The sequence below is a fragment of the Mixophyes fleayi genome, chromosome 7, assembly GCF_038048845.1.
Source record: "Mixophyes fleayi isolate aMixFle1 chromosome 7, aMixFle1.hap1, whole genome shotgun sequence".
Lineage (NCBI taxonomy): Eukaryota > Metazoa > Chordata > Amphibia > Anura > Limnodynastidae > Mixophyes > Mixophyes fleayi.
This window is the reverse complement of record NC_134408.1, coordinates 299,751-316,225: the sequence shown is the minus strand read 5'-3', so window position 1 is coordinate 316,225 and position 16,475 is coordinate 299,751. Positions and strand designations below refer to the sequence as shown.

Sequence of the window (16,475 nt, the reverse complement as noted above, 5' to 3'; positions counted from 1 at the left end):
TGCAAATCAATACTAATGAAACTACTGTTACTGTATCACACTGCGGTAATACTGACATACACTGTTACTGTATAATACTCACTCCCGCTCAGTTCCGTTATGATCCCGTTGCCCGGTAACGGCGGCGCACAAGTGACGTCATCATCGAGCTGCCGATCCCGGAAACAAGATGGCGGAGGAGGAGGAAGCTGGGTCAGAGCTGCTGATAGTAGATAACAAAGATACTATTGGGGGTATTTTTACTGCTGGTAACATCTGATAATTTTGTCTTCTGTCCTCAGGTCTGTGATTCAGGAGCTGCAGGTTCTACGGTCCATCTACCTGGAGGAGCTGGAGGTGTCCGAGGAGGGGGGTAAGATGGGGCAACACTGGGAATCCCCCCCCCCTCCTCCTCGGTCTAGATCACCCCCCCTCCTCCTCGGTCTAGATCACCCCCCCCTCCTCGGTCTAGATCACCCTCCCCCCCTCCTCGGTCTAGATCACCTCCCCCCCCCTCCTCGGTCTAGATCACCTCCCCCCCCCCTCCTCGGTCTAGATCACCCCCCCCCCCTCCTCCTCGGTCTAGATCACCCCCCCCCCCTCCTCCTCGGTCTAGATCACCCCCCCCTCCTCGGTCTAGATCACCTCCCCCCCCCTCCTCGGTCTAGATCACCTCCCCCCCCCCCTCCTCGGTCTAGATCACCTCCCCCCCCCCCCTCCTCGGTCTAGATCACCCCCCCCCTCCTCGGTCTAGATCACCCCCCTCTTCCTCGGTCTAGATCACCCCCCCTCCTCCTCGGTCTAGATCACCCCCCCCCTCCTCGGTCTAGATCACCCCCCCCCCTCTTCCTCGGTCTAGATCACCCCCCCCCCCTCTTCCTCGGTCTAGATCACCCCCCCCCCCTCTTCCTCGGTCTAGATCACCCCCCCCCCCCTCCTCGGTCTAGATCACCCCCCCTCCTCCTCGGTCTAGATCACCCCCCCTCTTCCTCGGTCTAGATCACCCCCCCCCCCCTCCTCGGTCTAGATCACCCCCCCTCCTCCTCTGTCTAGATCACCCCCCCTCCTCCTCGGTCTAGATCACCCCCCCCTCCTCGGTCTAGATCACCCCCCCCCCTCTTCCTCGGTCTAGATCACCCCCCCCCCTCCTCGGTCTAGATCACCCCCCCTCCTCGGTCTAGATCACCCCCCCTCTTCCTCGGTCTAGATCACCCCCCCCCCCCTCCTCGGTCTAGATCACCCCCCCCCCTCCTCGGTCTAGATCACCCCCCCCCCTCCTCGGTCTAGATCACCCCCCCCTCCTCGGTCTAGATCACCCCCCCCTCCTCCTCGGTCTAGATCACCCCCCCCCTCCTCCTCGGTCTAGATCACCCCCCCCCCCTCCTCGGTCTAGATCACCCCCCCCCCCCTCCTCGGTCTAGATCACCTCCCCCCCCTCCTCGGTCTAGATCACCCTCCCCCCCCTCCTCGGTCTAGATCACCCTCCCCCCCCCTCCTCGGTCTAGATCACCCTCCCCCCCCCTCCTCGGTCTAGATCACCCTCCCCCCCTCCTCGGTCTAGATCACCCTCCCCCCCCTCCTCGGTCTAGATCACCCTCCCCCCCTCCTCGGTCTAGATCACCCTCCCCCCCTCCTCGGTCTAGATCACCCACCCCCCTCCTTGGTCTAGATCACCCACCCCCCTCCTTGGTCTAGATCACCCACCCCCCTCCTCGGTCTAGATCACCCTCCCCCCCTCCTCGGTCTAGATCACCCACCCCCTCCTCGGTCTAGATCACCCACCCCCCTCCTCGGTCTAGATCACCCCCCCCTCCTCGGTCTAGATCACCCACCCCCCTCCTCGGTCTAGATCACCCCCCCCCCCTCCTCGGTCTAGATCACCCCCCCCCCTCCTCGGTCTAGATCACCCCCCCCCCCTCGGTCTAGATCACCCCCCCCCCTCCTCGGTCTAGATCACCCACCCCCTCCTCGGTCTAGATCACCCCCCCCCCCTCCTCGGTCTAGATCACCCCCCCTTGGTCTAGATCACCCCCCCCCCCTCGGTCTAGATCACCCCCCCCCCTCGGTCTAGATCACCCCCCCCCCCTCCTCGGTCTAGATCACCCCCCCCCCCTCCTCGGTCTAGATCACCCACCCCCCTCCTCGGTCTAGATCACCCACCCCCCTCCTCGGTCTAGATTACCCCCCCCCCCTCCTCGTCTAGATCACCCCCCCCCCCCCCCCCCTCTCGGTCTAGATCACCCCCCCTTGGTCTAGATCACCCCCCCCCCTCCCCTCCTCGGTCTAGATCACCCCCCCCCCCCTCCTCGGTCTAGATCACCCCCCCCTCCCCTCCTCGGTCTAGATCACCCCCCCCTTGTGTATCGTATTATAGCCGGTACTGATGGTGATTACTGGTATTTATAGGTTGGTGCTGAAAATCACTTTACACCCAGCAACTGGTGATGATCCAGAGACCCAGTATGTGCGACTGACCCTCCAGCTGTCTCTCCCACCACAGGTGAGATGATGGTTCCTCTTCTCTGTGTGTGTGTGTGTGTTCTCCATGTCTTATAGGCCTGGCACTATGTTCTTCTCCATCTTCCATCCTATCTTGTACTGCACTCCCAATGTCGGTATAGAAATAATAATATACTGGTCTGTTCCTCCTACCGTGTGTTCTCTCTGCACCATAATCAGCTGTAGTTTTTCCTGTCCTGTTGCAGTATCCTGAGGAACCACCGGAGATCAGTGTGAGCAGTCCCCGCGGTCTGTGTGATGAGCAGATTCAGAGGTATGACCACAATAACGTGTCTACTGGCTGTGATCCCACAGACGCAGAGAATGGCTCTTTAGTACCCTATAAATATGATGATAATTGTCTGCGCAGGGAGTGTTCCTTATACCTCCGGAGGAACATGAGCATCAAAGATTGTTCTTTAGGTTGTATAAAGTGGGCATTATTACCCCGTTGTGGGTATCTGCTCCCGTATCCCCCACTGATATTACCCAACACTGTACTTCCTCTCTTGTAGTATCATTGGTACCTTACATACGACTGCTGCAGAAGCTTTGGGATGTCCCGTTCTCTATCAGCTGATTGAGGTCAGTTTCCTCCTCTGTCTGTACGCTGGGGTTAGAGGAATATGTTCTCAGTGTGATCTGTCTGTACGCTGGGTTTAGAGGAATATGTTCTTAGTGTGATCTGTCTGTACGCTGAGTTTAGAGGAATATGTTCTTAGTGTGATCTGTCTGTACGCTGGGGTTAGAGGAATATGTTCTTAGTGTGATCTGTCTGTACACTGGGGTTAGAGGAATATGTTCTTAGTGTGATCTGTCTGTACACTGGGGTTAGAGGAATATGTTCTTAGTGTGATCTTCTGTCTGTACGCTGGGGTTAGAGGAATATGTTCTTAGTGTGATCTTCTGTCTGTATGCTGGGGTTAGAGGAATATGTTCTCAGTGTGATCTTCTGTCTGTACGCTGGGGTTAGAGGAATATGTTCTTAGTGTGATCTGTCTGTACGCTGGGGTTAGAGGAATATGTTCTTAGTGTGATCTTCTGTCTGTATGCTGGGGTTAGAGGAATATGTTCTTAGTGTGATCTTCTGTCTGTACGCTGGGGTTAGAGGAATATGTTCTTAGTGTGATCTTCTGTCTGTATGCTGGGGTTAGAGGAATATGTTCTCAGTGTGATCTTCTGTCTGTACGCTGGGGTTAGAGGAATATGTTCTTAGTGTGATCTGTCTGTACGCTGGGGTTAGAGGAATATGTTCTTAGTGTGATCTTCTGTCTGTATGCTGGGGTTAGAGGAATATGTTCTTAGTGTGATCTTCTGTCTGTATGCTGGGGTTAGAGGAATATGTTCTTAGTGTGATCTGTCTGTACGCTGGGGTTAGAGGAATATGTTCTTAGTGTGATCTTCTGTCTGTACGCTGGGTTTAGAGGAATATGTTCTTAGTGTGATCTGTCTGTACGCTGAGTTTAGAGGAATATGTTCTTAGTGTGATCTGTCTGTACGCTGGGGTTAGAGGATATGTTCTTAGTGTGATCTGTCTGTACGCTGGGGTTAGAGGAATATGTTCTTAGTGTGATCTTCTGTCTGTACGCTGGGGTTAGAGGAATATGTTCTTAGTGTGATCTTCTGTCTGTACGCTGGGTTTAGAGGAATATGTTCTTAGTGTGATCTGTCTGTACGCTGGGTTTAGAGGAATATGTTCTTAGTGTGATCTGTCTGTACGCTGGGGTTAGAGGAATATGTTCTTAGTGTGATCTGTCTGTACGCTGGGGTTAGAGGAATATGTTCTTAGTGTGATCTGTCTGTACGCTGGGGTTAGAGGAATATGTTCTTAGTGTGATCTGTCTGTACGCTGGGGTTAGAGGAATATGTTCTTAGTGTGATCTGTCTGTACGCTGGGGTTAGAGGAATATGTTCTTAGTGTGATCTTCTGTCTGTACGCTGGGGTTAGATGAATATGTTCTCAGTGTGATCTTCTGTCTGTACGCTGGGGTTAGAGGAATATGTTCTTAGTGTGATCTTCTGTCTGTACGCTGGGGTTAGAGGAATATGTTCTTAGTGTGATCTTCTGTCTGTACGCTGGGTTTAGAGGAATATGTTCTTAGTGTGATCTGTCTGTACGCTGGGTTTAGAGGAATATGTTCTTAGTGTGATCTGTCTGTACGCTGGGGTTAGAGGAATATGTTCTTAGTGTGATCTGTCTGTACGCTGGGGTTAGAGGAATATGTTCTTAGTGTGATCTGTCTGTACGCTGGGGTTAGAGGAATATGTTCTTAGTGTGATCTGTCTGTACGCTGGGGTTAGAGGAATATGTTCTTAGTGTGATCTGTCTGTACGCTGGGGTTAGAGGAATATGTTCTTAGTGTGATCTTCTGTCTGTACGCTGGGGTTAGATGAATATGTTCTCAGTGTGATCTTCTGTCTGTACGCTGGGGTTAGAGGAATATGTTCTTAGTGTGATCTTCTGTCTGTACGCTGGGGTTAGAGGAATATGTTCTTAGTGTGATCTTCTGTCTGTACACTGGGGTTAGAGGAATATGTTCTTAGTGTGATCTTCTGTCTGTACGCTGGGTTTAGAGGAATATGTTCTTAGTGTGATCTGTCTGTACGCTGGGTTTAGAGGAATATGTTCTTAGTGTGATCTGTCTGTACGCTGGGGTTAGAGGAATATGTTCTTAGTGTGATCTGTCTGTACGCTGGGGTTAGAGGAATATGTTCTTAGTGTGATCTTCTGTCTGTACGCTGGGGTTAGATGAATATGTTCTCAGTGTGATCTTCTGTCTGTACGCTGGGGTTAGAGGAATATGTTCTTAGTGTGATCTTCTGTCTGTATGCTGGGGTTAGAGGAATATGTTCTTAGTGTGATCTGTCTGTACGCTGGGGTTAGAGGAATATGTTCTTAGTGTGATCTTCTGTCTGTACGCTGGGGTTAGAGGAATATGTTCTCGGTGTGATCTTCTGTCTGTACACTGGGGTTAGAGGAATATGTTCTCGGTGTGATCTTCTGTCTGTACACTGGGGTTAGAGGAATATGTTCTCGGTGTGATCTTCTGTCTGTACACTGGGGTTGGAGGAATATGTTCTTGGTGTGATCTTCTGTCTGTACACTGGGGTTAGAGGAATATGTTCTCGGTGTGATCTTCTGTCTGTACACTGGGGTTGGAGGAATATGTTCTCGGTGTGATCTTCTGTCTGTACACTGGGGTTGGAGGAATATGTTCTCGGTGTGATCTTCTGTCTGTACACTGGGGTTGGAGGAATATGTTCTCGGTGTGATCTTCTGTCTGTACACTGGGGTTAGAGGAATATGTTCTCAGTGTGATCTGTCTGTACGCTGGGGTTAGAGGAATATGTTCTCGGTGTGATCTGTCTGTACACTGGGGTTAGAGGAATATGTTCTCGGTGTGATCTGTCTGTACGCTGGGGTTAGAGGAATATGTTCTCGGTGTGATCTGTCTGTACGCTGGGGTTAGAGGAATATGTTCTTAGTGTGATCTGTCTGTACGCTGGGGTTAGAGGAATATGTTCTTAGTGTGATCTTCTGTCTGTACACTGGGGTTAGAGGAATATGTTCTTAGTGTGATCTTCTGTCTCCGTAGAAAGGGAAGGAGCTGCTGACCTGCAGTAATGTTCCTCGTGGTCACTGTGTCATCTGCCTGTATGGATTTCAGGTAAATTACAACATAAACAAATCTGTGTTTTGCTATCACACAAGTTTTCATGTTCAGCTTTCAAAATCCCAACTGTGCCGATCTTGAACGGACATCCTGATTTGTGGGCTGCAAAGGGGTGTGACAATGAGTGCAGCCTTGTACAGATATGTCCATTTGTGGGTGGAGTTTGGACAGAACAGGGGTGAGGCTTATTTTGTCCCACTTTCGGGATTTTAAATGTTGGGAGGTATGAGCTTGTTACCTACATGCCTGCTGTTGTCATGGCATACTTGTGTAATATTACCCTACAATGAGGTGGCCTGTGCTGGTGGCTCGTGGGCTGGTCGTGCTGTGCTCGGCGTGGGTGTGCCGGGCTCGGTGGCCGGGTGTGGGGGTGCTGTGCTCGGCGTGGGTGTGCCGGGCTCGGCGGCCGGGTGTGGGGGGTGCCGGGCTCGGCGGCCGGGTGTGGGGGTGCCGGGCTCGTTGGCCGGGTGTGGGGGTGCCGGGCTCGTTGGCTGGGTGTGGGGGTGCCGGGCTCGTTGGCCGGGTGTGGGGGTGCCGGGCTCGGCGGCCGGGTGTGGGGGGTGCCGGGCTCGTTGGCCGGGTGTGGGGGTGCCGGGCTCGTTGGCCGGGTGTGGGGGTGCCGGGCTCGTTGGCCGGGTGTGGGGGTGCCGGGCTCGGTGGCCGGGTGTGGGGGTGCGTTGGCTGGGTGTGGGGGTTCCGGGCTCGGTGGCCGGGAGTGGGGGTGCTGTGCTCGGTGGCTGGGTGTGGGGGTGCTGTGCTCGGTGGCTGGGTGTGGGGGTGCGGGGCTCGGTGGCTGGGAGTGGGGGTGCTGTGCTCGGCGTGGGTGTGCCGAGCTCGGCGGCCGGGTGTGGGGGTGCCGGGCTCGGCGGCCGGGTGTGGTGGTGCCGGGCTCGTTGGCCGGGTGTGGGGGTGCCGGGCTCGTTGGCCGGGTGTGGGGGGTGCCGGGCTCGGTGGCCGGGTGTGGGGGTGCCGGGCTCGGTGGCCGGGTGTGGGGGTGCCGGGCTCGGTGGCCGGGAGTGGGGGTGCTGTGCTCGGCGTGGGTGTGCCGAGCTCGTTGGCTGGGTGTGGGGGTGCCGGGCTCGTTGGCTGGGTGTGGGGGTGCCGGGCTCGTTGGCCGGGTGTGGGGGGTGCCGGGCTCGTTGGCCGGGTGTGGGGGTGCCGGGCTCGTTGGCCGGGTGTGGGGGTGCCGGGCTCGGTGGCCGGGTGTGGGGGTGCTGTGCTCGGCGTGGGTGTGCCGGGCTCGGCGGCCGGGTGTGGGGGTGCCGGGCTCGGCGGCCGGGTGTGGGGGTGCCAGACTCGTCGGCCGGGTGTGGGGGTGCCGGGCTCGTCGGCCGGGTGTGGGGGTGCCGGGCTCGGCGGCCGGGTGTGGGGGTGCCGGGCTCGGCGGCCGGGTGTGGGGGTGCCGGGCTAGGCGGCCGGGTGTGGGGGTGCCGGGCTCGGCGGCCGGGTGTGGGGGTGCCGGGCTCGGCGGCCGGGTGTGGGGGTGCCGGGCTCGGCGGCCGGGTGTGGGGGTGCCGGGCTCGTTGGCCGGGTGTGGGGGTGCCGGGCTCGTTGGCCGGGTGTGGGGGTGCCGGGCTCGGTGGCCGGGGTGTGGGGGTGCCGGGCTCGGTGGCCGGGAGTGGGGGTGCTGTGCTCGGCGTGGGTGTGCCGAGCTCGTTGGCTGGGTGTGGGGGTGCCGGGCTCGTTGGCTTGGTGTGGGGGTGCCGGGCTCGTTGGCTGGGTGTGGGGGTGCCGGGCTCGTTGGCTGGGTGTGGGGGTGCCGGGCTCGTTGGCCGGGTGTGGGGGTGCCGGGCTCGGTGGCTGGGTGTGGGGGTGCCGGGCTCGGTGGCTGGGTGTGGGGGTGCCGGGCTCGTTGGCTGGGAGTGGGGGTGCTGTGCTCGGCGTGGGTGTGCCGAGCTCGGCGGCTGGGTGTGGGGGTGCCGGGCTCGTTGGCCGGGTATGGGGGGGCCGGGCTCGTTGGCCGGGTGTGGGGGTGCCGGGCTCGTTGGCCGGGTGTGGGGGTGCCGGGCTCGGTGGCTGGGTGTGGGGGTGCCGGGCTCGGTGGCCGGGTGTGGGGGTGCCGGGCTCGGTGGCCGGGAGTGGGGGTGCTGTGCTCGGCGTGGGTGTGCCGAGCTCGTTGGCCGGGTGTGGGGGTGCCGGGCTCGTTGGCCGGGTGTGGGGGTGCCGGGCTCGTTGGCCGGGTGTGGGGGGTGCCGGGCTCGTTGGCCGGGTGTGGGGGTGCGTTGGCTGGGTGTGGGGGTTCCGGGCTCGGTGGCCGGGAGTGGGGGTGCTGTGCTCGGTGGCTGGGTGTGGGGGTGCTGTGCTCGGTGGCTGGGTGTGGGGGTGCCGGGCTCGGTGGCTGGGAGTGGGGGTGCTGTGCTCGGCGTGGGTGTGCCGAGCTCGGCGGCTGGGTGTGGGGGTGCCGGGCTCGGCGGCTGGGTGTGGGGGTGCCGGGCTCGGCGGCTGGGTGTGGGGGTGCCGGGCTCGGCGGCTGGGTGTGGGGGTGCCGGGCTCGGCGGCCGGGTGTGGGGGGTGCCGGGCTCGTTGGCCGGGTGTGGGGGTGCCGGGCTCGGCGGCCGGGTGTGGGGGTGCCGGGCTCGGCGGCCGGGTGTGGGGGTGCCGGGCTCGGCGGCCGGGTGTGGGGGTGCCGGGCTCGGTGGCCGGGTGTGGGGGTGCCGGGCTCGGCGGCCGGGTGTGGGGGTGCCGGGCTCGTTGGCCGGGTGTGGGGGTGCCGGGCTCGTTGGCCGGGTGTGGGGGTGCCGGGCTCGGTGGCCGGGTGTGGGGGTGCCGGGCTCGGTGGCCGGGAGTGGGGGTGCTGTGCTCGGCGTGGGTGTGCCGAGCTCGGCGGCTGGGTGTGGGGGGTGCCGGGCTCGGCGGCCGGGTGTGGGGGTGCCGGGCTCGGCGGCCGGGTGTGGGGGTGCCGGGCTCGGCGGCCGGGTGTGGGGGTGCCGGGCTCGGCGGCCGGGTGTGGGGGTGCCGGGCTCGGCGGCCGGGTGTGGGGGTGCCGGGCTCGGCGGCCGGGTGTGGGGGTGCCGGGCTCGGCGGCCGGGTGTGGGGGTGCCGGGCTCGGCGGCCGGGTGTGGGGGTGCCGGGCTCGTTGGCCGGGTGTGGGGGTGCCGGGCTCGTTGGCCGGGTGTGGGGGTGCCGGGCTCGGTGGCCGGGTGTGGGGGTGCCGGGCTCGGTGGCCGGGAGTGGGGGTGCTGTGCTTGGCGTGGGTGTGCCGGGCTCGGCGGCTGGGTGTGGGGGTGCCGGGCTCGGCGGCTGGGTGTGGGGGGTGCCGGGCTCGGCGGCTGGGTGTGGGGGTGCCGGGCTCGGCGGCTGGGTGTGGGGGTGCCGGGCTCGGCGGCTGGGTGTGGGGGTGCCGGGCTCGTTGGCCGGGTGTGGGGGTGCCGGGCTCGTTGGCCGGGTGTGGGGGTGCCGGGCTCGGCGGCCGGGGTGTGGGTGTGCCGGGCTCGGCGGCTGGGTGTGGGGGTGCCGGGCTCGGCGGCTGGGTGTGGGGGTGCCGGGCTCGGCGGCTGGGTGTGGGGGTGCCGGGCTCGGCGGCTGGGTGTGGGGGTGCCGGGCTCGGCGGCTGGGTGTGGGGGTGCCGGGCTCGTTGGCCGGGTGTGGGGGTGCCGGGCTCGTTGGCCGGGTGTGGGGGGTGCCGGGCTCGTTGGCCGGGTGTGGGGGTGCCGGGCTCGGCGGCCGGGTGTGGGGGTGCCGGGCTCGGCGGCCGGGTGTGGGGGTGCCGGGCTCGGCGGCCGGGTGTGGGGGGTGCCGGGCTCGGCGGCCGGGTGTGGGGGTGCCGGGCTCGGTGGCCGGGTGTGGGGGTGCCGGGCTCGGTGGCCGGGAGTGGGGGTGCTGTGCTCGGCGTGGGTGTGCCGAGCTCGTTGGCTGGGTGTGGGGGTGCCGGGCTCGTTGGCTGGGTGTGGGGGTGCCGGGCTCGTTGGCTGGGTGTGGGGGTGCCGGGCTCGTTGGCTGGGTGTGGGGGTGCCGGGCTCGTTGGCTGGGTGTGGGGGTGCCGGGCTCGTTGGCTGGGTGTGGGGGTGCCGGGCTCGTTGGCCGGGTGTGGGGGTGCCGGGCTCGGTGGCCGGGTGTGGGGGTGCCGGGCTCGGTGGCCGGGTGTGGGGGTGCCGGGCTCGTTGGCTGGGAGTGGGGGTGCTGTGCTCGGCGTGGGTGTGCCGAGCTCGGCGGCTGGGTGTGGGGGGTGCCGGGCTCGTTGGCCGGGTGTGGGGGTGCCGGGCTCGTTGGCCGGGTGTGGGGGGGCCGGGCTCGTTGGCCGGGTGTGGGGGTGCCGGGCTCGTTGGCCGGGTGTGGGGGTGCCGGGCTCGGTGGCTGGGTGTGGGGGTGCCGGGCTCGGTGGCCGGGTGTGGGGGTGCCGGGCTCGGTGGCCGGGTGTGGGGGTGCCGGGCTCGGTGGCCGGGAGTGGGGGTGCTGTGCTCGGCGTGGGTGTGCCGGGCTCGTTGGCCGGGTGTGGGGGTGCCGGGCTCGTTGGCCGGGTGTGGGGGTGCCGGGCTCGTTGGCCGGGTGTGGGGGTGCGTTGGCTGGGTGTGGGGGTTCCGGGCTCGGTGGCCGGGAGTGGGGGTGCTGTGCTCGGTGGCTGGGTGTGGGGGTGCTGTGCTCGGTGGCTGGGTGTGGGGGTGCCGGGCTCGGTGGCTGGGAGTGGGGGTGCTGTGCTCGGCGTGGGTGTGCCGAGCTCGGCGGCTGGGTGTGGGGGTGCCGGGCTCGGCGGCTGGGTGTGGGGGTGCCGGGCTCGGCGGCTGGGTGTGGGGGTGCCGGGCTCGGCGGCTGGGTGTGGGGGTGCCGGGCTCGGCGGCTGGGTGTGGGGGTGCCGGGCTCGTTGGCCGGGTGTGGGGGTGCCGGGCTCGTTGGCCGGGTGTGGGGGTGCCGGGCTCGTTGGCCGGGTGTGGGGGTGCCGGGCTCGTTGGCCGGGTGTGGGGGTGCCGGGCTCGTTGGCTGGGTGTGGGGGTGCCGGGCTCGGTGGCCGGGTGTGGGGGTGCCGGGCTCGGTGGCCGGGAGTGGGGGTGCTGTGCTCGGCGTGGGTGTGCCGAGCTCGTTGGCTGGGTGTGGGGGTGCCGGGCTCGTTGGCTGGGTGTGGGGGTGCCGGGCTCGTTGGCTGGGTGTGGGGGTGCCGGGCTCGTTGGCTGGGTGTGGGGGTGCCGGGCTCGTTGGCCGGGTGTGGGGGTGCCGGGCTCGGTGGCCGGGTGTGGGGGTGCCGGGCTCGTCGGCTGGCTGATTGCGTCTTTTCTCTGGGTGGTCTTGGGCTTTGCTTTGATAAATGAATTGGGAGAGGATGCACCTTGTTTAGGTCTCCGTTGGCGACTCCATGCAGTTTGTCTCCAGTATGTGGTTCGATGTCGAGTGTTGCTGGACTCCTGAACGGGGGAATTGGGTGGCAATGGTGACTTGTGACTTATGTGACGCGGGGTCTACATTGGGTTTCTCATACAATATCACATGATTCTTATTTATACTTAGGAAGGTGATTCACTCACCAAGACGTCTTGTTTTCATCATTTTCATTCGCACTGTCTGGGCCGCTATGCAAAGCACAGCCGAGACTGCAGCCTGATAAAGGTAAGTAACACCCACGTATAACCCATAACTTGTCCTGATGGTCTGTGCAGACGAGTCACTCTGTAGGTAGATTACTAACACTGGGGCCGCTTTGGGGATATACATTATCAGACTAAAAACTGTAAGTACAAGAGAGGACAGAGAAGGAATAGGGACAGAGAGCGCTGTCAGTACTGTGTGATTACTGGAAGTATAATAGAGAGGATAGAGAAGGAATAGCGGCAGAGAGCAGTGAGTGTCCTCAGACATGTGTGTAATTCTAACCTGTTCATGGAATCTTCTAGGAATACATTGTCACATGTCCTGTTTGTCGTGAGAATCTGAGCTGTGACTTTAACAAGCTGGAAGAAGCCCGACCACCACAGCAGCCAGAGGTGAGGACCACATATTCACACACACATCCCCCACCACAGCAGCCAGAGGTGAGGACCACATATTAACACACACGTGACTAACAGTGTGATGTACTATCTCCTCCAGGAGCTGTATGTCCCAGACACGAGCACCGTGCAGAGAGAGAAGGACCTTCGCCAGGTGTACGAGAGGCAGTTGGCAAACGGAGGAATCATTGACCTTGAAGCAGAAAGAAATCGCTTTTTCATCAGCATCCAGGAGGTAAGTGTGTGATACAGACAGTGCAGCACCTGTGTCTGGGTTAGCAGGAGAGATGCAGCACTGGTCTAACCAAGGTGTGATGTGATACTCGAGCGTCCCTCTAGAATACTCTATAATGTTCAGATCTGAGACTGAGACGGCCACAACATATATGTAACTGTGTCCTGTGCTTCTACCTTTGTGTAACTGAACATGGGGGCCTTGTCCTCCCTCCCTGCAACATGGGGCGAGGCTGATCACTCGCTACCATTAATTGGCTATTAGCATTGACCTTCTAAGTGATGGGACTGCAGTCTTCAGGTTAACGCCACACATGCACTCGTCCGTTTGTATGACTTCATGTACATGAGTGGTGTATATACACGCCCGTGTGCATAAGTGGTGTATATACACGCCCGTGTGCGTGCGTGGTGTGTGCACGCCTATAACATTTTGCTCCCTGGTGTCTTTGATGAACTGGCTGCTTATGCCATAGGTTGTAGATTACATTCCATGGATATAATGACCCTATACTACACGATTTCACCTTTACATTGGACATCATTGCTTGTGATCGACAAGTCGAGCTGTCTTGGTCACTGGAGCTCCTGCCAAACACACCCCAACATTCCCCCCTTACAGGGTGACCTAGGTCTCCTCTTGCACCCAAGTCCTCCATAATTATGGATAATTGGGGCAGTCCAGCATTTTCATACATGACTCTGACCATGGTCCCGTATTATTTTCTTAACGGATGAGCTACACTCTTTGTGAAACCCTTTCCATATCCTTTAGTCTTTGTTCACTACGTCTGCTATTGACACATATCATTGTGTGAAGTTCATTGTTTGTTTCTCACTTGACCAGACACGTGCCAACGATCGTGACCTCCAAGTGCCACAGGAAGACCAAGTCTCTACTCAACAGTCCGAGAATGGTCTGGCTGCGGCATCAAGGCTGGAACCGGATCTGCCTCCTGTTCTCTCCAAGCAAAACAACGGTGGACACAGGCCTGGTTTAAAAACACCTCTGTGTGGGGGTGGTAGACCTTTCCACCATGATCACCCAGATGGCCAGTCCTGGCAGAATAGAGGATGGACTGCCCACAGTAGGTGGAGGCCAGACACTCGTAGAGTATGGAGAGAGGAGACTGTCTGCAGGGACACTCAAGCACAGACCCGAGGGAGGTTCAAGGGACGAAATTGTAGATCTAATGGGACAGTCCAGGCCCCTCAAAGGGGCAGCACCCAAGGCTCCTTGGGGGCAAAGCATACCCTCTAGCACATGCTGTATGTAGTCTAAATAAAGAGGGCGATGGGCTCTGCAGAGTAGTGTTTGTCATTCATGATGTGCACAGAACAGGGATCCGGAGAGATGGTATGGGATAAATACTGTGGTTACTCTGTATCCCGTAACACAGTAACAGGTAGACGGGCATGGTGTACATGGCGTGGGATAAATACTCAGGTTACTCTGTATCAGGTAACACAGTAACAGTCGGATCATGTGACTATATAATTCAGGAGGTAACATTTTATGGTCTCCACAGCACCAGCCTGGTTATGTGATCTGAGACTTGTTGGTATATTTATGATCTCTGTTTGTCACCTTAGTCTAAAACAGTTTTTCACCTGTGTGGTGGGACCCATGTCCAATGGTTTATAATGGGGAATCTCCATAATTGTTTCTAAAATATTGATTTCCAATTATTAAACTAATCATAATCCCTCATGCGTGGAGGTTTTGCCTTCATGTCCTCCTTATCCCGGCATCTTCTGTTTTTGAAGTCTTCTGCGATACCACAAGCTGATTTCATTATGTACATGAGGTTCCTGTCACACTGACGCAGACAGTCACACAGATAATGATAGGAGCAGGGTTAGTACGGTGATATGAGGTTCCTGTCACAGTGATGCAGACAGTCACACAGATAATGATAGGAGCAGGGTTAGTACGGTGATATGAGGTTCCTGTCACAGTGATGCAGACAGTCACACAGATAATGATAGGAACAGGGTTAGTACGGTGATATGAGGTTCCTGTCACACTGACACAGACAGTCACACAGATAATGATAGGAGCAGGGTTAGTACGGTGATATGAGGTTCCTGTCACACTGACGCAGACAGTCACACAGATAATGATAGGAGCAGGGTTAGTACGGTGATATGAGGTTCCTGTCACACTGATGCAGACAGTCACACAGATAACGATAGGAGCAGGGTTAGTACGGTGATATGAGGTTCCTGTCACACTGACGCAGACAGTCACACAGATAATGATAGGAGCAGGGTTAGTACGGTGATATGAGGTTCCTGTCACACTGACACAGACAGTCACACAGATAATGATAGGAGCAGGGTTAGTACGGTGATATGAGGTTCCTGTCACAGTGATACAGACAGTCACACAGATAATGATAGGAGCAGGGTTAGTACGGTGATATGAGGTTCCTGTCACAGTGATACAGACAGTCACACAGATAATGATAGGAGCAGGGTTAGTACGGTGATATGAGGTTCCTGTCACAGTGATACAGACAGTCACACAGATAATGATAGGAGCAGGGTTAGTACGGTGATATGAGGTTCCTGTCACAGTGATACAGACAGTCACACAGATAATGATAGGAGCGGGGTTAGTACGGTGATATGAGGTTCCTGTCACACTGACGCAGACAGTCACACAGATAATGATAGGAGCAGGGTTAGTACGGTGATATGAGGTTCCTGTCACAGTGATACAGACAGTCACACAGATAATGATAGGAGCAGGGTTAGTACGGTGATATGAGGTTCCTGTCACAGTGATACAGACAGTCACACAGATAATGATAGGAGCAGGGTTAGTACGGTGATATGAGGTTCCTGTCACACTGACGCAGACAGTCACACAGATAATGATAGGAGCGGGGTTAGTACGGTGATATGAGGTTCCTGTCACACTGACGCAGACAGTCACACAGATAATGATAGGAACAGGGTTAGTACGGTGATATGAGGTTCCTGTCACAGTGATGCAGACAGTCACACAGATAATGATAGGAGCAGGGTTAGTACGGTGATATGAGGTTCCTGTCACACTGACGCAGACAGTCACACAGATAATGATAGGAGCAGGGTTAGTACGGTGATATGAGGTTCCTGTCACAGTGATACAGACAGTCACACAGATAATGATAGGAGCAGGGTTAGTACGGTGATATGAGGTTCCTGTCACACTGACGCAGACAGTCACACAGATAATGATAGGAGCAGGGTTAGTACGGTGATATGAGGTTCCTGTCACACTGACGCAGACAGTCACACAGATAATGATAGGAGCGGGGTTAGTACGGTGATATGAGGTTCCTGTCACACTGACGCAGACAGTCACACAGATAATGATAGGAGCGGGGTTAGTACGGTGATATGAGGTTCCTGTCACAGTGATGCAGACAGTCACACAGATAATGATAGGAGCAGGGTTAGTACGGTGATATGAGGTTCCTGTCACACTGACGCAGACAGTCACACAGATAATGATAGGAGCAGGGTTAGTACGGTGATATGAGGTTCCTGTCACACTGACGCAGACAGTCACACAGATAATGATAGGAACAGGGTTAGTACGGTGATATGAGGTTCCTGTCACAGTGATACAGACAGTCACACAGATAATGATAGGAGCAGGGTTAGTACGGTGATATGAGGTTCCTGTCACACTGACACAGACAGTCACACAGATAATGATAGGAACGGGGTTAGTACGGTGATATGAGGTTCCTGTCACACTGATACAGACAGTCACACAGATAATGATAGGAACGGGGTTAGTACGGTGATATGAGGTTCCTGTCACACTGATGCAGACAGTCACACAGATAATGATAGGAGCGGGGTTAGTACGGTGATATGAGGTTCCTGTCACACTGATGCAGACAGTCACACAGATAATGATAGGAGCAGGGTTAGTACGGTGATATGAGGTTCCTGTCACAGTGATGCAGACAGTCACACAGATAATGATAGGAGCAGGGTTAGTACGGTGATATGAGGTTCCTGTCACAGTGATGCAGACAGTCACACAGATAATGATAGGAGCAGGGTTAGTACGGTGATATGAGGTTCCTGTCACACTGACGCAGACAGTCACACAGATAATGATAGGAGCAGGGTTAGTACGGTGATATGAGGTTCCTGTCACACTGACACA

At 58.4% G+C, this 16,475-nt stretch overlaps 2 protein-coding genes across 3 annotated transcripts in view; one reads left to right on the top strand and one right to left on the bottom strand.

Moving 5' to 3' along the window:
- Nucleotides 1-319, bottom strand: part of STK36 (serine/threonine kinase 36) — an 80,968-nt gene extending 80,649 nt beyond the window's left edge. Inside the window, 1 exon segment of the mRNA XM_075178704.1 lies at nucleotides 83-319. The gene's annotated coding sequence lies outside the window, so the exon portion shown is untranslated.
- On the top strand, nucleotides 108-14,012 carry RNF25 (ring finger protein 25). 2 transcript variants are annotated; one of them, XR_012678129.1, is made up of 11 exons: nucleotides 108-192; nucleotides 282-353; nucleotides 2,386-2,479; nucleotides 2,685-2,752; nucleotides 2,994-3,063; nucleotides 6,075-6,146; nucleotides 11,589-11,687; nucleotides 11,972-12,061; nucleotides 12,168-12,302; nucleotides 13,149-13,707; nucleotides 13,779-14,012. XR_012678129.1 is itself a non-coding variant. In XM_075178705.1 (10 exons), exons 1-10 carry the CDS (start codon nucleotides 170-172, stop codon nucleotides 13,560-13,562), a joined length of 1,137 nt encoding a protein of 378 aa, XP_075034806.1. In that variant the 5' UTR covers nucleotides 108-169; the 3' UTR covers nucleotides 13,563-14,012. The 2 variants fall into 2 exon arrangements, 1 of the variants encoding a protein (XP_075034806.1); XM_075178705.1 differs by having other exon boundaries at nucleotides 13,149-14,012.
- The last annotated feature ends 2,463 nt before the right edge of the window (nucleotides 14,013-16,475 follow it).

Bases quoted from the DNA above. Each gene is read 5' to 3' on its own strand.
- RNF25 (XM_075178705.1), top strand. From the start codon at position 170: ATGGCGGAGGAGGAGGAAGCTGG. The intron at 3,064-6,074 runs GTCAGTTTCCTC...CTGTCTCCGTAG, and splicing joins TTCTCTATCAGCTGATTGAG to AAAGGGAAGGAGCTGCTGAC. The intron at 12,303-13,148 runs GTAAGTGTGTGA...TCACTTGACCAG, and splicing joins TTTTCATCAGCATCCAGGAG to ACACGTGCCAACGATCGTGA.